General features: G+C 41.4%; 1 protein-coding gene and 1 long non-coding RNA gene across 8 annotated transcripts in view; one reads left to right on the top strand and one right to left on the bottom strand.

Annotated features, from left to right (window-relative positions):
• The window catches only part of LOC139746410 (metabotropic glutamate receptor), a 52,276-nt gene extending 34,689 nt beyond the window's left edge, over window positions 1–17,587 (top strand). For 4 of the 6 annotated variants that reach the window (XM_071657627.1, XM_071657626.1, XM_071657625.1 and 1 more), the window contains 9 exons: window positions 1,054–1,316; window positions 4,499–4,629; window positions 5,607–5,755; window positions 5,957–6,095; window positions 7,106–7,276; window positions 7,638–7,826; window positions 10,894–11,071; window positions 15,066–15,170; window positions 15,988–17,587. In XM_071657627.1, coding sequence (XP_071513728.1) covers window positions 1,226–1,316; window positions 4,499–4,629; window positions 5,607–5,755; window positions 5,957–6,095; window positions 7,106–7,276; window positions 7,638–7,826; window positions 10,894–11,071; window positions 15,066–15,170; window positions 15,988–16,112 — 1,278 coding nt within the window. In that variant the 5' untranslated portion in view covers window positions 1,054–1,225 and the 3' untranslated portion in view covers window positions 16,113–17,587. The other 2 variants (XM_071657629.1, XM_071657630.1) reach the window with 2 other exon arrangements.
• LOC139746412 (uncharacterized) overlaps window positions 5,766–21,789 on the bottom strand; it is a 49,350-nt gene continuing 33,326 nt past the window's right edge. Inside the window, exons 2-3 of one of the 2 annotated variants that reach the window (XR_011712147.1) lie at window positions 21,391–21,487; window positions 5,766–5,806 (exon numbers count right to left, since the gene is read on the bottom strand). This is a non-coding gene — a long non-coding RNA (uncharacterized lncRNA). Of the gene's footprint in view, window positions 5,807–16,775; window positions 16,983–21,390; window positions 21,488–21,789 lie in introns of those variants that run through there. The other variant, XR_011712146.1, reaches the window with a different exon arrangement.

The raw sequence follows: 21,789 nt of genomic DNA, 5'->3' as shown, positions 1-21,789 counted from the left end.
GGAGCCAAATGCGTCACACAACGTTACCAGCTGTGCCACACAAAGTGCCACCTGACCCACACAAGGTGACGCCTCAACTTGACCACGTTGATGTCCAGCACTTCGTTTAAAAAAAAAAATAAGTCTTCACCACGCTCGAAAATAAGAGTTCAGCTTGTAAAATAAAAAGAAGTTGGTCTTTGTCTCAGTGTGTGTGTGTGTGTGTGTGTGTGTGTGTGTGTGTAATTAGGTGAAGAAACACATGTGTAATGACCTGTTTATGTCACACATGGGGAGAGGATTACATTCGTGGGTCTTCGTCTTTTAACCTTTGTTCTTATGTATCTATTAAAACCCGCGTTACATTCACGGTATCTTTATTTTTCTTGTTCTTTCTTTTATTGCTTTAATACTTTAGAGGTATTTCTCCATATCTATTCTAATCCTTTTCTCTGGGTTTCATATTACACCTCAAGTGCTTCCCTTTGTGTGTACTGTGACCAGGTGATCACATCAGTATCTACTACACTATCAGTCCTACTTTGAATGTTGCAGGTTGTCATCATTCATGGTCGCTTCCTTCTGTCCAAACCCGTCATATACATGGTGCCGCACTCGCCCCAGCACTGACTCCCCTTAATTCATTTACCATCTTCGTTTTCGTTTCTTAACCTTCTCAGGGGCATCTATGTGTCCAGGAGAATTAACTGATTTGTTGACGCACTCTTGATTTAGTGAGGCGAGGCTGGCGGCGCAAGGACCTGCGTGACCCACCAACCCTGTCTGTGACGACGTCCGGGGATGCCAATATCTCCATCCTGATAGCATCATAGAATTTTCTGCTTCCAAGAAATTATATCATATCTTTAGTCACACATCCTTTGTACGGACGTACTTGCATTAATTCTAGTTTATTACTTCACAGCATGTTTTATTTTTGCGACTCTAAGAAGTATTATAATTATATAAATTATTTGTCACCGTTAGTATGTAAACGTTTACTGATGTTACGTGACAAGTGAAGCGTCACGCACGTTGTGTCGCACCAATGACATCTATCTTTAATGTTGATAGGTGACGTCACAATGAAGCTGGAGGCGCTCGGCACCCCAGCCGCCCCCTGAACACCACCTCTTCCTCCATCCTCGTCTACCCTCCCTTACTGCCCCTCGTTCTCCTCCCTCACGCTGCCTCTTCCATCTCCTTGCTTCCCTTCCTGGTGCCTGGCCCGCCGACTGTGGACGTGATGGAGGAGTTGACGACGCAGTACCTGGAGGGCGTCTCCCTGACTACAGAGCACCTGACGCGACCCTCGGCCACACCCACGCCCCCGACAGGTAAGAAAGAGGTGCTTAAAGGATAACACTTGTTACCGGGTTACAGGGATCCATCTGTCATGAGAGCGTCGTTCATCGGGTTACAAATAGTCGTGCTTCAGGGTTATGCCGTCGTGGTGAAGGGTTATACCGGACTACTGTTGGGTTATACTGTCGTGCTGAGGAGGTATATTGTCGCCCTGGAGGGTTATAATGTAGTGCTGTAGGGGTGTACCACTGCTGTAGGGTTGTACCACAGAGCTGTAGTGTTGTACTGTAGTGCTGTACCACAGTGCTGTAGAGTTATACTGTAAAGCTGTAGGGTTGTACTGTAGTGCTGTACCACAGTGCTGTAGGGTTGTACTGTAGTGCTGTACCACAGTGCTGCAGGGTTATACTGTAATGATGTATAGTTGTACTGAAGTGCTGTATCACATTGCTCTAAGGTTGTACTGTAGTGCTAAACCACATTGCTGTAGGGTTGTACTATGGTGCTGTATGTTGTATTGAAGTGCTGTACCATAGTGCTGTAGGGTTGTACTGTAGTGCTGTACCACATTGCTGCAGGGTTATACTGTAATGATGTATGGTTGTATGGTTGTACTGAAGTGCTGTACCACAGTGCTCTAGGGTTGTACTGTAGTGCTGTACCACATTGCTGTAGGGTTATAGTGTAGTGTTGTAGGTTTTTGCTGTACCACAGTGAAGTAGGGTTGTACTGTATTGCTGTAGGATTGTATTGTAGTGCTGTACCGCAGTTGTAGGGTTATACTGTAGTGCTGTACCACAGTGCTGCAGGGTTATACTGTACTGATGTATGGTTGTACTGGTGCTATACGACAGTGCTGTAGGGTTGTACTGTAGTGCTGTACCACAGTGTTGTAGGGTTATACTGTAGTGATGTAGGGTTTTGCTTTAGTACTGTACCACAGTGCTGTAGGGTTGTACTGTATTGCTGTACCAGTACTGTGGGATTGTATTGTAGCGCTGTACCGCAGTGTTGTAGGGTTATACTGTAGTGCTGTACCACAGTGTTGTAGGGTTGTACTGTAGTGCTGTACCACAGTTCTGCAGGGTTATACTGTAGTGATGTATGGTTGTACTGAAGTGCTGTACCATAGTGCTCTAAGGTTGTACTGTACTGCTGAACCACGTTGCTGTAGGGCTGTACTGTAGTGCTGTACCACAGTGCTGTATGTTGTATTGAAGTGCCGTACCATAGTGCTGTAGGGTTGTACTGTAGTGCTGAACCACAGTGCTGTAGGGTTATACTGTAGTGATGTATGGTTGTACTGAAGTGCTGTGCCACAGTGCTGTAGGGTTATACTGTAGTGCTCTGGGGTTTTGCTGTGGTGCTGTAGGGTTGAACTGTAGTGCTGTACCACAGTGTTGTAGGGTTGTACTGTAGTGCTGTAGGGTTATACTGTAGTGATGAATGGTTGTACGGAAGTGCTGTACCACAGTGCTCTAGGGTTGTACTATAGTGCTGAACCACATTGCTGTAGGGTTGTATTGTAGTGCTGTACCACAGTGCTGTATGTTATATTGAAGTGCTGTAGGGTTATACTGTAATGCTGTAGGGTTGTACTGTTTTGCTGTAACACAGTGCTGTAGGGTTATACTGTAGTGGTCTGGGGTTTTGCTGTGACGCTCTAGGGTTGAATTGTAGTGCTGTACCACAGTGCTGTAGGGTTATACTGTAGTGCTGTAGCACAGTGCTGTAGGGTTATACTGTAGTAATGAATGGTTGTACCGAAGTGCTGTACCACTGCTCTAGGGATGTACTGAAGTGCTGTACCACAGTGCTGTAGGGTTGTACTGTAGTGCTGTACCACATTGCTGTAGGTAGTATTGAAGTGCTGTACTATAGTGCTGTAGGGTTATACTGTAGTGCTGTAGGGTTGTACTGTTTTGCTGTACCATAGAGCTGTAGGATTATACTGTAGTGGTCTGGGGTTTTGCTGTGGTGCTGTAGGGTTGAACTGTAATGCTGTACCACAGTGCTGTACGGTCGTACTGTAGTGCTGTACCACAGTGCTGTATGAATACACTGTAGTGCTGTACCACAGTGATGTAGAGTTGTACCGGAGTGCTGTACCACAGGTTGCAGGGTTATACTGTAGTGATGTATGGTTGCACTGAAGTGCTGTACCACAGTGCTCTAGGGTTGTACTGTAGTGCTGAACCACATCGCTGTAGGGTTGTACTGTGGTGCTGTACCACAGTGCTGTATGTTGTATTGAAGTGCTGTACCATAGTGCTATAGGGTTATACTGTAGTGCTGTAGGGTTGTACTGCAGTGCTGTACCATAGAACCACATTGCTGTAGGTTTGGACTGTAGTGCTGTACCACAATGCTGTATGTTGTATTGAAGTGCTGTACCATAGTGCTACAGGGTTATGCTGTAGGGATGTACTGTAGTGCTGTACCATACTGCTGTAGAATTGAACTGTAGTGCTGTACCACAGTACTGAAGGCTTATACTGTAGTGCTGTACCACAGTGCTGTAGGGTTGTACTGTAGTGCTGTGCTATAGGGTTATACTGTAGTGCTGTAGGGTTGTGCTGCATCACAGTGCTGTAGGCTTATACCGTCGTGCTTAAAGGGTTGAGCAGTCGGTTACAATGACTTGTCAGTTGATATCGACTGTAAATTTTCATCTAATTGATGTAGTTTTCTTTTTTGTGTGTTTGGATGTTTAATGTTGATTGAACAGTTAGTGTGTAGGTTGTACTCTTCACATCCAGTTAAGTCAGATTGTGCTTCATACTGATGAATTCTGCTACCATATTCAACAATGACTTTGCTGTTACTGTATATATGTATTGAATAAACAGTAGGTGTGACAATGCAAGATATGGTGTCAATGTATGTCATTTCTAGTTTGTAATATATTTTTGTATATTTCATTTAAAAGCTGACATATTCTTTATTGAAGACGTCAGATTAATCTGTGTCACCAGCCCCTTGGACCGCTTGTCCTCTCCTAGATGTGACTATCTCCTCCTGTTCCCCCTGCCCCTCTGATTGCTTGTTCCTTTTGAAAGTAACTCATCTGGGTGTTTATGAGGCTCGTCCGCACAGGGTGTGCCTGTCCCCTCTCTGCTGTCACTGTCTCCGGCCCCTCTGACCGTTCGTCCCCTCCCAGATGTGACTTTTCCCTCCTATGTCCCCGGCTGTAACTACTCGTCTCTTCCCGCAGGCGGCGGAGACGGACTGACGCCGCCCACCAACACCTCCAGTGTGGGAGGGGGATATCTGCGGCCAGCGCCCTGGGTGGTGCCGCTCTTGGCGGCTGCCGCAACCAACGCTGCAGCCATTGTCGCTTTCGAGGTGGGTAAAGCAAGTCTTCTCACCTGGTCCTTTCTTTTCTCTCGTGACCCTTTTTCTTCCTTGACCCCATATCTTTTTAAGTCTTCCCATCTTCTCTCCAAACCACTTCATATTTCCAGTGGCCTCATGATTTCATGTCTGACCCTATCTTCTTCCCGGAACCCCAGCCTTCTTTCCTAACCCTTGTCTTCTCCAGTGGTCTCCTGACTTCTCGCACCCCTTGTCTTCTCTTCCCCCCCTTGACTTCTTCCCTGACCCCTTGTCTTCTCCCATGAACTCTTGACTTCTTCCCTGACCCTTAATTATTTACCCTGAGACCCTCCCTTGCCTTTTTCCAGACTTTCTCTTTCTAGACCTGAACTTTCCTATATTACATGGTTTCCTTCACCTTGTCCGACGTCTCTCCACCTCATCTCACATGGCCCTTCCCTTTTACCTTCCACGATGCCTTTCGGACCCCAGGTGACCCTATACGAGCTGAGGTAGAGAGTGGTTTATTAAATTCTCGCAGCCATTCGACTGAAAATATACAGTTGAGGAATCACGTAATTGTAATCATAATAGTAACTAATTAATAAATTACAAAAGAGCTCAAGGTCAAATTGGGGCTGGGTACTTTTACGCCTTGCTTAAGTCCATTAGTGAAGTCTATCCACAAAGTACAGGAAGTTTTACAGAGTTTTTTGTGGTGAGGAGTTGAACATTATGTGATATAACGTTACATATTGGTTGAATTGTGTTGACATACATTATGTATTTAATGGTGATCTCTTAAGTGATGTAAAATTACTTGTTGAACTGCATAATTTGTTGACGTATATGATTATTTAATGTTGAACATTAAGTGATGAAGATTTATCACGTTGATGCGTTACTGTGATGTATAATTCAACATGCTTATAACTATAGGAAAACCAAATTACTTGCTTTCTTAGCCATACACTTGTTCATGTCTTGTTTATAGTATTGTGTTGCAGGTGTACGTGGTAGTACGGGCTGTGCAGGGGACGCCCTCGCGACGCCACCTGTTCTTGGGTCAGAGTCTGCTGATGGGCCTCCTCCTGTGCTCCCTCTCCGGCCTGCCCATCGCCCTATCGCCCACACCACTTTCCTGCGCCGCCACACGGTAACATAGACGCCCTCTACCTTGGGTATACCATTGTTGTAGTATATATGTCTGAAAGGTAGCATAGAAGCTTGAGAGGGAAACAGTTAAGAAGTAATGGCACAACCTGGGGTGTCATAAGACAAATTAAAAAGACTTGGGGAACTTGACCAATAAATAGTACATGAAGAGCTGGTGTTGAGTGTGTACTGTTGCCAACAGACTCTTGGTGGGGCTGTCCAGCGCACTGGTGTTTGCCGCCCTCCTCGTCAAGTGCGTCTTCCTCATCTCTCTTAACTCTGGTGTGTACCTACCAGCACACTACCAAGGCCTACTTCTCTTTTTCATCGTCCTGGTGCAGGTTAGTGCTGCCTACCACTACAGATTAGTACCCCCACCCACTACAGGTTAGAAACCTCACTCACTACAGGTTAGAACCCTCACTCACTACAGGTTAGTACCCCCACCCACTACAGGTTAGTACCCCACCCACTACAGGTTAGAACCCTCACTCACTACAGGTTAGTACTTCCACCCACTACAGGTTAGTACCCACAACCACTACAGGTTAGTACCCTCACTCTACAGGTTAGTACCCCCACCCACTACAGGTTAGTACCTCCACCCACTATGGGTTGTACAACCTACCCCTACAGGTTACTATCTCGCTCTACAGGTTAGTACCCCCACCCACTACAGGTTCGTACCCCTACCCACTACAGGTTAGTACCCCCACACTACAGGTTAGTACCCCTACACTACAGGTTAGTACCCCCACACTACAGGTTAGTACCTGCACTCACTACTGGTTATTACCCCCACCCACTATGGGATAGCCTTGAACGTAAGTATGTTGTAGATGAAGTAGGGATGACATGGATGAAGTAGGAATGGCCTAGTTGAGGTAAGGATGTCTTGTATTAAGTAGGGGTGGTCTGGATGTGGTAGGGATGACCTGGATGAGGTAGGAATGGCCTGGATGAGGTAGAGATGTCCTGTATGAGGTAGGGATGGCCTGGATGAGGTAGGGTTCTTCTGTATAAGGTAGGGATGGCCCGGATGAGGCAGGGATGTCTTGGATAAGGTGGGGATAGCCTGGATGACCAAGATGAAATAGTGATGGCCTGGATGAGGAAGGGATGGCTTGGATAAGGTAAAAATGTCCTGTATTTGATAGGGATGACCTGAATAAGGAAGGGATGGCCTGAATGAGGAAGGGACATCCAAGAGGGGGAAGTGATGGCATGGATGATGTAGGAATGACCTGGACAAGGTGGGGTGGCATTAGATGAGGTAGGAATGGGCTACCCGATATGTGTGGGTTGCATTAGGTAGAGGAGCATTTTCCAGTAGGACTTATCGTTTTGACAGGTGAGCGTCAACATCCAGTGGCAGTGGTCGCAGCCAGCAGGTGTAACTGTGCTCAGGGATGAGGATACAGGGGCACTCCACCTCTCTTGCCTTGCTCCCTATCGGCACTTCCTCCTTTCCCTTATCTACATCATCATACTCATCATCGCTGTTGCTGCCTTGGCTGTTAAGGTGAGTGTTTACCTTGAATGATTCTTGACCCATTTTAATACAACAGTATGATAATGGACCACAATGGTATCACCCTTGAGTAAGATGATGCAACCCTTGTTTTGATGGCCTAGCCTTTGACATGTCTCAGAGTGGTCAGGTTAAAAGCTGTCATCATATCCAAGGGTCATACCATTGTACTCGAGGTTTGTGCTGTCATATGTAAGGATAATGTCACCCAAAAGAGGTTAGATGAGAGCTACTGGTAGTACCTTTGCTTATGCAGTTTTTACATATAATATAGAAATACAGATTTCATATTCAACACTGAAACCATATAGCAAGACTTGTGAATCCTAATTCTTTTGGCTCTCTCCTTCAGTGTCGAGGCATACGAGAAAACTACCGGGAGGCAGCATATATTGGGGCTGCACTGGGCCTGGTGCTGCCTTTGTGGCTGGCATGGACACTAGTAGGCCTCATTATCCCTCCTCCTCATCAGCCTGCATGTCTTGGTTTTGGCATAGTTGCCACAGCCACTGTCATCTTTGTTGTTATGTTCATACCCAAGGTTTGTGGTGCAGGAGGTACTGTTGTTTAATGCTGCCAGATGCACTAGTAGTGAGTGAGTTGGGACGATCTAAACCCTGAAGCAGGGATAAGCTTTTAATTTCTACTTGGGGATTAGTGGTTAGTTAATTGCACACATTCATAAGCATGTATATATGCACACTAAGTGCACAGACAAACTTTGATCAGCATAGAGAAAATAGAGATGACCTTAGAAGATGCATCTTTTGAGAAATATACGAAGGCAAGAAATAAGTTTTATAAGGTAGAAGGAGCAGAATGTATGAAAGAAATATAGTGGTATAGGCAAAAGACTCGGGGTGGAAAAGTTACTGGAACTGAAGGAAAATGATCTTGCAGTTAGGTGCAAATGAGAAATATCTTCCCACTGGAGACACAGTACCCCAAGTGCTAGAGATGGGAAAGGTTAGTAACAATAGAAAATACTGAGAATCTTAGGCAAGACTAATTACAATGCTAAAGGGATCTTGCACTACATAAGGCACATAGTCCTAATGAAATCTCATTCATGCACTTAAGGAATATGCAAAGGCACTCAGCAGAGCACTTGAATTGTTCAGAGTCAATGGATGAGGGATCATACCCAAGTGAAAGAAAGAACAAATGTCATACCTGTCTTTAAGGAAGGATATAGAGAGACTGCACTGAACTAAGGATTTGGTAAATCAGACAAAGTCTGTAAACCATTTGGAAAGATAACCAGGCACCAAATGAATGAACACTCACAAAGGGGACAATACTTAAGTGACAGACATTGTGGGTTTAAAGATCATGCATAATTTCTTGGACTTTTGTGTCGGAGTGAGCAATGTCTTAGATAAATGACAAAGGTGGGTGCACTTTGTATTCTTGGACTGCCAGAAAGCATTTGACTATTCCCCACTGGAGGTCAATTATGAAAGTGGAGCTACAGGTAGGCATATAATGGGTGTTTATTACGTATTTAGGAAATTTACCAAATGGAAGAGGGGAAAAGATGTATGCTACAGATACTTTCTCAGAATAAGTTAAGCCTCTGGGGTCCTATAGAAAAACTGCTGTTTCTGGTTTATGTTAACATCTTGCAACAGGACTAGAATCAAACCTGAATATGTTTGTGGATGGGACACTGAAATCACAAGGAAGGTTAAGAGTCTTCAGGATTGTGAAAACCTTTGGGTACTTCAGCAGACTTCAGTTGTAGTCACATACATGGCTGATTTAAGTTAAGCCTAACTGAAAAGTTATGAAGATTGGAGAGAGAGGAAATCTGTTTATGACTACAACATTGCAGGATTTAACAGAAAAAAAGAGACCTGAAGGCTTATACAGTACCAGGCCTTCATCCAGAACATCATATGTAGAGGATTCTTATTGGGGGCAAATGTCTCACTAGTCTGCATCAAAACTGCTTTCAGCTTCAAAGACATAAGAGATTTTCAGATAAATATTTATGGTACATATTATACCCACACTAGAGTGTGAAGCACTAGTATGGTCACTCTAAAGGATAGAGGAAGCCCAAAGGTGAGCAGAAGCAGTTTCCTCAAATCCACAATATACTCTGTAAGGATCAGGTAGGCTCTGCTGAAGATGATCGTGGTAGAGTTGAGGCCCTTTCTTTTTCATTCTTTAATGATGTAGAACAAATGACTCGACACTCATCACAAGTTTCTGTCAAAACCACAGTTCATACACACTTGACCTCTTTTTACCTACAAATCCTTCCACTACTTATGCATTATATCTGCCTCCTCAGTGTTCTCTGACCAGTCTTTTTCCCTTCCAGTTGGGCACACCTATCCCCTGCTCTTCCCTGAAATTTCCAACTCTGGCTTTTTGGAAAAGCTCATTTGTCATCCCTGCACAGCTTTTTCTCTGACTTTCCTTGGAGCAGGTTCTGTTTTGCTGGCCAGGGTGTTTCCAACTATACTCTCCATATAGCACTGGTTATCTGGCTGAAATGAAGTTTTAAGCTCCTCCTTCTAATAGATCATTCTTACCCATGAGTTGTTTCATATCTCCTGTTCATATACCTATCACATCAGGGACAGGATATATTGGGCCATGACACTCTTCCATGCCCCAGAATCACACTCTGCTTTCATTTCACCTTGGAATCACTGCAAAGCTGTTCTCCATAAAGTTAAACACATCAAAACAAGAATATGCTAATTTAACTTCTGCTAATGAATCTTGCAGATCCCTAAAAATAGACACCTCTTGTTACTTCTGTGATTCAACCATTTCTCCTGTCTTTTGACCCTGTCAGTCTGGCTAACTCTCCTCTCATCATTGCTTATTCTTTCATAATTCTACTTGGCATGATTTAGGAATTACTCAGTAGGTCATCTGTTTGCTTTTCTTAACTTGCCACTCTAATCTTCTGATCCCTTGATTTGTTACTGTTTGATTCCCTTGTATTCTTTGTATGGGACCTTAGCAGTAACTCTCCCTCCTACAGCACAGCTATACATCCTCATCAATGGCACCTTCCTTTTGCAACACCTGCATCATAACCATAAGACCACCATAACCATGGGACCTTGGCAGTGCCTCTCTTGCAACACAACCTCAAATTCTTGGTAGTGCCTCCCCACTCCTACAGCATTAAAGCCACAAGACCTTGGCTTTGTTTCCTCCCTCTTTCAGCATTCGCATCACAACCATGGAACCTTGGTAATACCTCCTCCATCCTACAGTACAACCATAGGACATTGGCAACACCACCTTCTGCCGCACAACCGTGGGACCTTAGCAATACCCTCTTTCTCTTGCAGCACAATCACAGTACCTCATCAGGGCTCCTCTTATAAACACTACGAGACTAGGCAGTGACTCTGCTGTCCTTACATCTTGCTTCTGTACCATTAGTAGCTACTCTCCTAGTGGCTTCCTACCCTTATATCCATTAGTTTTGTGGTCATGTCATGTTTCCCATGATCCTTTATCCCTCCTCCAGTTTTCATACCCAAAAAGATATTAAGACACCCTCATAGTAGAATTTGAATGTTACAATACAAAAGAAAATTTAAGAGATGGTAGTGATAGAAAAAGTGTGTTAACAGGGGCGGCAGCTGGCAGCAGTAGGAAAGGAAGGTGTCTTTCATGAAGACCGGGATGACCAGCTTTCCACTATCTCTGGTGGGGCACGTTACTCCCCATCCTTCTTCCTCTTCAAGCCCATCAAGCCACCTAAGGAACTCTTTGCACCTCCCACCTCCCTCTACAAAACCCGCATACCAGGTATGCCGGGGTCAGAATCAGCTAGGTGCTGAATCCAAGAAGCAAGGGTTGTGTTCGATTAATCAAAGGGTAAGATCAACTCAGTCAGGTAAGATTATCCAGATCGAGTCAACGTTGAATACTCCATGTGAACTTGGAAAGTCTATTTTACATGCTAAGTATTATTTTTCTTTCTGTGTAGCAAAGTGTATTTTTGAGTAATGCACAAGATTCCTCAAGATGAGAGCACAAGTTTAACATCTACTTCCATAAAGGTAAGATAATTGATCACTTTCCCGTTCAAGAGGAGCAGTTATGTTTTCTAGTGATACTCGCATTAGATATTGTTTACACAGTATAAGTGGATGTGACAAACTTGCTGTCAGTCTTGTAATTTTAGTATTCCTTCAATATTGATTGGACTGATGTCAGGGATTGCTTGCACAATAAGCAAATTACTTGTATAGTTTTTGTTTTGTAATGTTACCCTGACTATTGGATTCTCAACTGTACAGTGACTCCTAGTGCTTAAATACAAGCGAAATGTTAACTAACATTTTGAAATTGTCGAGTTTGCACATCACTCGCTTCTATCCAATGCTTCTTGTAACAGATTTGTCAAAATTTCTTTGATACCATTATATGAGGCCTTTTTTGATAACCCGGTATGGGAACAGTGCAGTGGGGAAAACCTTTTGTGTACTAACTGGTTATATGAAAAAACATAAAAGAAAAATTATGTAGGGGTGACTCCATGTTACTAGGGGCATGTAGCACTAAAAGGAACAATGTTAAAGGGAAAGGCAAGTCAGAAATGTTCATGGTGAACAATGCAAATAAAAATGGTTGACTGGAAAATGAGGACTGTTTGTAAAAATACAAGGATGTATTTTCAGTGGCTACACAGATTATTACACAAATTGTACCAGTAGGATTTTTCTAGTCAGAGGTTTTTGAAGATAAAAAGTGAAGCCCATAGGATAAATGCATTGGCAAACTTAGAAAGATAAACTATTCACCCATTTAATCTTGACTTTTCATAAGACTTAATCAGATAAGGTATATTCATATTTGGGTGAAATAGTTAAAAGTACAGTCAGGTAATGAATTATAACATGGAATATTTTATCATGTAAGCTTAAGCCTGTTAAATATATGGAAATTAGTATTATTAGCATTGTGATTTTTTTCTAAATGAGTCAGTAATTTTTTTTCATATTAGCCATATTTATCTTAGATGTTTGTTTTTATCTCTCTTTTTCTCTGTCTGTCATCATTAACTCCACAGTTTTCATGAGGTAGATCAGATATATACAGCCTGAAAGTCATTCAAATACTACCTCAACCTTCCTCCCTAGGATGAAAGATGGACTTCCTCTTTTACACTGGCACTTCTTACCTTTTCATTTCATACCGTAAGTTGATTATTCAACATGACCTGTGTCTCTGGTCACAATACCCCCATCCATAAAAAAGCTGCATCTAATTCCCAGTCATTCCTCTTAACATCTTTTATCTCTGAAATATCCTTAACCTCAATAATTTCTCCCCTTACATTTGTCTATCTCTGCCAAAGTCTACCTCTCCTCCTTGTGTATTCTACTGTGCTACTGTATATCTTCTTGACCTACTTAACATCTGCCATACATTCTGCATATCCCTTCCATCCTAAAAGACTGTCAACATTTTGCCTTTCAAATGGTTTCTTCACACCACATATCCTACTAATGTTTTCATTCTTTATTTAATTTATCCTCAGAAACTCCAGCTATAGTATGTAGGTTATCCATCTCTGCTCTTATTCTTGACTTACACTGGCCTATATAAACCTGGGTTTCACATCCATACATCAAGATTAGGAAAAGTATTTCCTCATACAGTCATCTTGTGCACACACACAGACACACACACAAACTTTTTTTTTCCACTGAAACTTTCAGTGCACTTCTAATTTTTCTCCCTTATATAACTGTGATTGTAATTTCAGCCATCCTTCTTCACTAATATCCACAGCTTTTACTTGTTTACCATGCAAATTGACATTGTACTGAAATCCATACCTTTCAAAAACTAGCCTCTTGTATTGGCATTTCTCTCAGCATCCTCATCCTACATACATCATTAAAACAATTCACCATTCTGTCCAACTCTCATTCTGATTTAATTGACTACACAATCATGTGCAACTGGAGTAACATCCACTTTTCTTTCACCAGTCACCCCACCTTGCTCTCATCTCTTATGTTATCCCCATTCATTAAATAAATATGGTGACATAAAAAAAATTACCACACTCCCACGTTTATTTGCAACCACTCATTTGTACGAATGCTAACTCTTACAAATGCTGTACTTTTGTTGTAAAAGCTCGTAAAAGTATTCAGAAGTTTTCCATGCACACCATATAGAGTCAGAAGCTACCAGACATCTTTTGTATTCACTTTATCATGCTTTTTCAAAATTCATAAATCCTACATACTCTTTTTCTCTAGAACTTTCCCCACTGCTTGTCTGAGTGTAAAAGACAGGTATACACACATGCTTTCTTTCAACCCAGTCTTGTTCCTCGCCATGAAGGAGTTCACCAATCCTTGTAATAAATCAGTCATTTCTATACCATACACCTTGCCAGCTGTACAGTCTTACAATTACTTTTGCTTACCTTCCTTTATACGGAATAAGACACCTGTCCATTTTTCTACACTTCCAAACAAACTTTAAAGATCCACTCCACATCATTTTCACCTCCATTCTTTATCACCACCCTCAGCATTTCCATTCTAAAGAGCTTTTTGTTTCTTCTTTTGCAGTAGGAAGTTTCCTTTCATATATATCTTTTTTTCTCTCGTAATCTCTTATTGTACAGGTATACACGCATTTTTCACCATCATTGTCAAAACTTTTTAAAATACCTCATCCTTTGTCACTAGCATTTTCCAGGACTTGTCATTTACACTCTTGCTCCTTTTCTGTTATGAATGTATAACAAAAATGTTTTATTCAGTCCATTTAAAAAAAAAAAGCAATAGAATGACCAAATGATTCCCATATCATCATACAATAATAAACTCATTGAAAGAAGAGGGGTCATGGAAACCATTGGGAATGTGAAGTTGGACCAATTGAAGGATTCTTGTAATGAGAAATAATGGGTAAAGATCTAAGAAGTGCAAGATTGTAGCGAGCTACTTCAAAGCAAATGTTGGTAGGATTCATCTTTATGTTGTTAATCTGCATAGCTTGGCTAACTATCATACCATACATCAGGCCATTGCTCTGAACATAGGTTTTTCCAAGAGGTTTTGCATGAGATTTAATTTCTACCTAACATTTCCCTCTTATCTCATATTTTGTCAAAAGAATAGTAAGAGAATACATTCAGATATCAAGGTAGGTCTCTTAAGATTTTCCTCTTTATAAACAATAACACACACTATGTGTGTTCTTGCTGTAAAAATCAGTGTAATGTAAGCAGATGTCAAGCATATAGGGAAGTGTTGTGAAGGCTGGTAACAGATAACCCAGTTAAGTACATGGTGATAAGTAATTTAAAGCTCTGGCTTGGACTTGAGGAAAATGTTCCAAATCATATCCATCTTGTTAGGTTTTTCTCTTGCAGGCAGAACCGGATGATGGTCATGTCCAGTATCTAGGCTACAAAGAATGTATGCACTGTTGAGAAGTACAAGTATTTAATCTTCAAGATTAACAACGAAATCTTTCAAAACTTGAAAGTGGGCTAGGTTGAAGATGACAGAATTATAGTCCCATTTTATTAACCCTGTGGAGCAGTGTGTAAATTCTGAACTAAGTACATAATTTCCATTTGATTGTGTTTCCTTCCTATGTATTGAAAAGGAAAAAATCTCAATCAATTCACCTTATATATAATTCACAGATTAGAATATGAAGAAAAAAAAAAAAAGTCAGTACTTGCACATATCACAGATAGTAAGTGACTGAGTGTTCACTGTCAGGTCACTTTTGCTTACTCCAGCACCACCACGTGTTTCAGATCACTTCAGTTATGGGGCCCCTCCTCCTTTCCCACACTCCCAGCTACCACCACCTGCACCTTACTATTGGCCTGCACTTCACTACTATCGTCACTACTATCAAGGTACTCCCCAGCTCTTCCCTCACTGTGTGCTGGAACTACTATTGATACTAATCTTGGTACTGACACTACTGTTGACAACCACTACTACTGATTCTTTAGTTGCTGACTTGACTGTTGTAATTGTTACAGCTATTGAACTTCTTTGGCTGATGACATCTACTGCTGTTGACTTTGATTAGTCATGTCGTAATAAGGACATACGAATGCACGATAATATTGAGACTTATGGCCTAATTACAGTGGCTAAGTTAAATTCAGTGTAACTCAAGACAATGAATTTAACTTCTATACACAGGTTTGGCTATGAAGATAAGGATGCTCTGATCATAATGTTTAGGGATCTGTGTATGTTTGCACCACGTGTGGGATAGTTATTTTGCAGGTTTGCAGTTTATCTGCTCTATTATGAAATCTGTCTTGGAAACCTAATCCTTTGCTGTTCTTTCATCCTTCACTACTAAAGGTAACTTGACTGATGTACATGTGAAATTAGAATTATATCAAAAGACCTGTGTGACCAAGTCCTGCAAGATGCACTTGATATTCTTTAGCAAAGGTTTCATGAATGTATTGACACTGACAACTGTTTTTAATTTTCATGGATTTCCAAAATACATACTAGTGGTTTTACTAACCATTTTTCAGGTATCTCATTTTGACTATTAGGTAACAAAAATCATATCTGAAAATTATGGCAGTAAATAAACTTGAGCTATTTGTTGCTTTTATCTTAACTTTTGCCATTATGACATGAGGTGGCATAATTGGTAAGGACAGTGGGCAGAAAGACTCTAAAAAAGATATTCGTTTGTTACAGGCATGAGTCGCACAGATGAAGGTGTTTACACCAGCATAGACCCACCAGCACCTCAATACGCCCTTTCCTCCAACCCAAATTTCTATCTATTCCGCTCCCATGCCCATGCTGGCATGATGTACTAAAATAGTGATGCCAAAGGTGAGTTTTGTTGATCAAAGATGCCACTGTTGGTTATAATTTTTACCATTTTGCTTCATAGCAATTTTTGGTAGAGCTGACCATTGCCACCACCAGTTTGGAAGTAGTGTCTGGTATCACTCTATTTGGAGTTATTTCTATTACCACAAGTGTTCGAGGCTGCCAAAGTCTTAAAAGTTTAGGATGATCCTAGCGTCGCTAGTATTAGAAGTGTTTCCATTATAACATGTTATCATAAATGTATAAGATGGCTCCTGATACCACTACTTTGAGATGGTTCTCTATACAACCCCTGGTAGAGAAACGCTGTCACTAAGACTTAGGCCTTGCCAAACCAGTCTTGGAGCAGTCCTTAACACCACTAGTATTGGGGGAAATTCATATTACCAGTGCTGAAGATAATCCTTGTTCCTGACAACAGCTGTTTTAGAAGTCTATGGATGTTGTTCTGCTTAAAGTTTGAGGTGGCTTGTGCAACATCAAGTATTGGGATGGAGTTGATGGCAACCACAGATACCACTGTTTATACACCTCCCATTTTATGTCCAAACATTACAACATTGATGTGGATGGTCAGTGATTACTATTATTATAGTGTAAATGCTCAGTTATGGAAATATGTAAGATGACTGTAGTCAGAAACAAACAGAATACTGCATTGTATTTATGTGGAATGTTTTACAAGTGCATTATACCTTTCGGAAAAGATCAGTATCCTAATATGAATGGTAAATAATGAGGTGGAAATAGCAAAGGTTATCCAGTTAGCTCAAAAGCTTTGTAGAGGACAGTGTATCACTGTATCTGAAGTTGAAGCAGTAAATACAGTTGTACTTAGCCTGTGAAGAAAAACACTGAAAATAAAAAGACTTTAGATGTAATTACTGTATAAAACATTCTAGTAGCGTAAAAGAATAAGGTCAGCACAAACAGTACTTTTATATATATACTCCATGAAGCTGAATGGAAGTGAAAATATCAGATAGAATGTATGAATGCAAAAGATTTTGGTGTTAATTGGAATATTATAGTATTTCATTTCCTGAGGAATAAAAAAAAAATAATTGAATTCTTAAAAATCATGTGGTTCTATTTGACAATATTTTTTTTAGACTGTCAGGTAGAGAAATTGCAGCTTGATGTTGCAACAGCATGAAGTAGGATAAATTAAGATGCAAATAGCATGATATCTCTTGCTCAAGTCTTTATATGATATTGTACTGCAAAGTTTGTCTAAGATTTTCTGCAAAAGAAGAGCTTCGTTCTTCTGCAACTACAAGGGGATTAATTTGATTCGAAATAAATTTGCAGACAACCTAACATAAAAAATAGAATTGATTGTATAAATTCATCATAGTTTTTAGTGCTATAAATTCAGTTTCTGTTGTGACATTCTGTAACACTGCATTGAGTTACTTCTCTGTATATATCAGACATTAAATAGTATGATTGCACTGAATTCCTGTGTTGTTATTTTTCATGCACATTTAATGAGTACATCAACCATATTTGGCCCAGGGAATATTCAATATACTGTAGCCTACATTGGTTCCCCAAAGTGACTTGATTATCTTACAGTCAGAGGTGGTCCTCAGTAGACAATTTCTTGAATGCTAGAGAAACATTATTTTCCAAAATTATTATTATCATTATTATATTGCTTTGTTGCTGTCTCCCGCATTAGCGAGGTAGCACAAGGAAACAGACGAAAGAGTGGCCAAACCCACCCACATACACATGTATATACATACATGTCCACACACGCAAATATACATACCTATACATCTCAACTTATACATATATATATATACACACAGACATGTACATATATACACATGTACATAATTCAGACTGTCTGCCTTTATTCATTCCCATCGCCACCCCGCCACACATGTAATAACAACCCCCTCGCCCCCTCATGTGCGCGAGGTAGCGCTAGGAAGACAACAAAGGCCCCATTCGTTCACAGTCAGTTTCTAGCTGTCATGTAATAATGCACCGAAACCACAGCTCCCTTTCCACATCCAGGCCCCACAGAACTTTCCATGGTTTACCCCAGATGCTCCACATGCCCTGGTTCAATCCACTGACCACGTCGACCCCGGTATACCACATCGTTCCAATTCACTCTATTCCTTGCACGCCTTTCACCCTCCTGCATGTTCAGGCCCCGATCACTCAAAATCTTTTTCACTCCATCTTTCCACCTCCAATTAGGTCTCCCACTTCTCCTCGTTCCCTCCACCTCAGACACATATATCCTCTTGGTCAATCTTTCCTCACTCATTCTCTCCATGTGACCAAACCATTTCAAAACACCCTCTTCTGCTCTCTCAACCACACTCTTTTTATTACCACACATCTCTCTTACCCTATTATTACTTACTCGATCAAACCACCTCACACCACATATTGTCCTCAAACATCTCATTTCCAGCACATCCACTCTCCTGCGCACAACTCTATCCATAGCCCACGCCTCACAACCATATAACATTGTTGGAACCACTATTCCTTCAAACATACCCATTTTTGCTTTCCGAGATAATGTTCTCGACTTCCACACATTCTTCAAGGCTCCAAGAATTTTCGCCCCTCCCCCACCCTATGATTCACTTCCGCTTCCATGGTTCCATCCGCTGCCAAATCCACTCCCAGATATCTAAAACACTTCACTTCCTCCAGTTTTTCTCCATTCAAACTTACCTCCCATTTGACTTGACCCTCAACCCTACTGTACCTAATAACCTTGCTCTTATTCACATTTACTCTCAACTTTCTTCTTTCACACACTTTACCAAACTTCGTCACCAGCTTCTACAGTTTCTCACATGAATCAGCCACCAGCGCTGTATCATCAGCGAACAACAACTGACTCACTTCCCAAGCTCTCTCATCCACAACAGACTGCATACTTGCACCTCTTTCCAAAACTCTTGCATTCACCTCCCTAACAACCCCATCCATAAACAAATTAAACAACCATGGAGACATCACACTACCCTGCCGCAAACCTACATTCACTGAGAACCAATCACTTTCCTCTCTTCCTACACGTACACATGCCTACATCCTCGATAAAAACTTTTCACTGCTTCTAACAACTTGCATCCCACACCATATATTCTTAATACCTTCCACAAAGCATCTCTATCAACTCTGTCATATGCCTTCTCCAGATCCATAAATGCTACATACAAATCCAGTGGCTTGTCTAAGTATTTCTCACATACATTCTTCAAAGCAAACACCTGATCCACACATCCTTTACCACTTCTGAAACCACACTGCTCTTCCCCAGTCTGATGCTCTGTACATGCCTTCACCCTCTCAATCAATACCCTCCCATATAATTTCCCAGGAATACTCAACTTTTTTTTTTATATTATTATTATTATACTTTGTCGCTGTCTCCCGCGTTTGCGAGGTAGCGCAAGGAAACAGACGAAAGAAATGGCCCAACCCCCCCCATACACATGTATATACATACGTCCACACACGCAAATATACATACCTACACAGCTTTCCATGGTTTACCCCAGACGCTTCACATGCCTTGATTCAATCCACTGACAGCACGTCAACCCCGGTATACCACATAGCTCCAATTCACTCTATTCCTTGCCCTCCTTTCACCCTCCTGCATGTTCAGGCCCCGATCACACAAAATCTTTTTCACTCCATCTTTCCACCTCCAATTTGGTCTCCCTCTTCTCCTCGTTCCCTCCACCTCCGACACATATATCCTCTTGGTCAATCTTTCCTCACTCATTCTCTCCATTTGCCCAAACCACTTCAAAACACCCTCTTCTGCTCTCTCAACCACGCTCTTTTTATTTCCACACATCTCTCTTACCCTTACGTTACTCACTCGATCAAACCACCTCACACCACACATTGTCCTCAAACATCTCATTTCCAGCACATCTATCCTCCTGCGCACAACTCTATCCATAGCCCACGCCTCGCAACCATACAACATTGTTGGAACCACTATTCCTTCAAACATACCCATTTTTGCTTTCCGAGATAATGTTCTCGACTTCCACACATTCTTCAAGGCCCCCAGAATTTTCGCCCCCTCCCCCACCCTATGATCCACTTCCGCTTCCATGGTTCCATCCGCTGCCAGATCCACTCCCAGATATCTAAAACACTTCACTTCCTCCAGTTTTTCTCCATTCAAACACACCTCCCAATTGACTTGACCCTCAACCCTACTGTACCTAATAACCTTGCTCTTATTCACATTTACTCTTAACTTTCTTCTTCCACACGCTTTACCAAACTCAGTCACCAGCTTCTGCAGTTTCTCACATGAATCAGCCACCAGCACTGTATCATCAGCGAACAACAACTGACTCACTTCCCAAGCTCTCTCATCCCCAACAGACTTCATACTTGCCCCTCTTTCCAAAACTCTTGCATTTACCTCCCTAACAACCCCATCCATAAACAAATTAAACAACCATGGAGACATCACACACCCCTGCCGCAAACCTACATTCACTGAGAACCAATCACTTTCCTCTCTTCCTACACGTACACATGCCTTACATCCTCGATAAAAACTTTTCACTGCTTCTAACAACTTTCCTCCCACACCATATATTCTTAATACCTTCCACAGAGCATCTCTATCAACTCTATCATACGCCTTCTCCAGATCCATAAATGCTACATACAAATCCATTTGCTTTACTTATACCTCTGTAATTTGAGCACTCACTCTTATCCCCTTTGCCTTTGTACAATGGCACTATGCAAGCATTCTGCCAATCCTCAGGCACTCACCATGAATCATACATACATTAAATAACCTTACCAACCAGTCAACAATAGTCACCCCCTTTCTTAATAAATTCCACTACAATACCATCCAAACCCACTGCCTTGCCGGCTTTCATCTTCCACAAAGCTTTTACTACCTCTTCTCTGTTTACCAAATCATTTTCCCTAACCCTCTCACTTTGCACACCACCTCGACCAAAACACTCTATATCTGCCACTCTATCATCAAACACATTCAACAACCCTTCAAAATACTCACTCCATCTCCTTCTCACATCACCACTAATTGTAGTCACCTCCCCATTTAGCCCCCTTCACTGTATATTATTGCCACTCCTATGGAAGCAGAGATAAACTAGCAGGTTTGGTAATACAACTTCATTGTTTTCCTGAGTCGAGTATTCAAGCAATGATTATTGGCAAAAGATGAGAATGAATGAGAACATAAAACCAAAGCATCTGTAGTGTTACCTTTGAAAATAAGGTTGTAGGCCACAGTTTTAACTTCATACTGCCAAAGTAATTATCCATCCTTGAAGTTCTGTTCTCAAACAAAACATCTACAAGCCTGCAAAAAATACAAAATTAAATTTTTTTTATTATTGAGAAGTTACCTATCAAATAAATGTTTTCAGATTTGAGAAGATTGGCTACAGATGTATCAACAAGATAGCTGATATCAAAAGTAACTCAGGATACTTGATAGTAATTTTTTACCATTGAACATGTTTTTTTTCTATTGTATACACACAAACATACTAAAAAACAATGTACCAGAGAAAGCTACAGGATACTTTAGGATGAGAGAAATGTGTTTTTAATCAGTTAGGATTTTCATTGTATTATATGGATCATGGTGAGGTGCCAGAG

The sequence above is a fragment of the Panulirus ornatus genome, chromosome 65, assembly GCF_036320965.1.
Source record: "Panulirus ornatus isolate Po-2019 chromosome 65, ASM3632096v1, whole genome shotgun sequence".
NCBI lineage: Eukaryota > Metazoa > Arthropoda > Malacostraca > Decapoda > Palinuridae > Panulirus > Panulirus ornatus.
The sequence above is the reverse complement of the archived record's forward strand: the minus strand, read 5'-3'. Positions and strand labels throughout refer to the sequence as shown.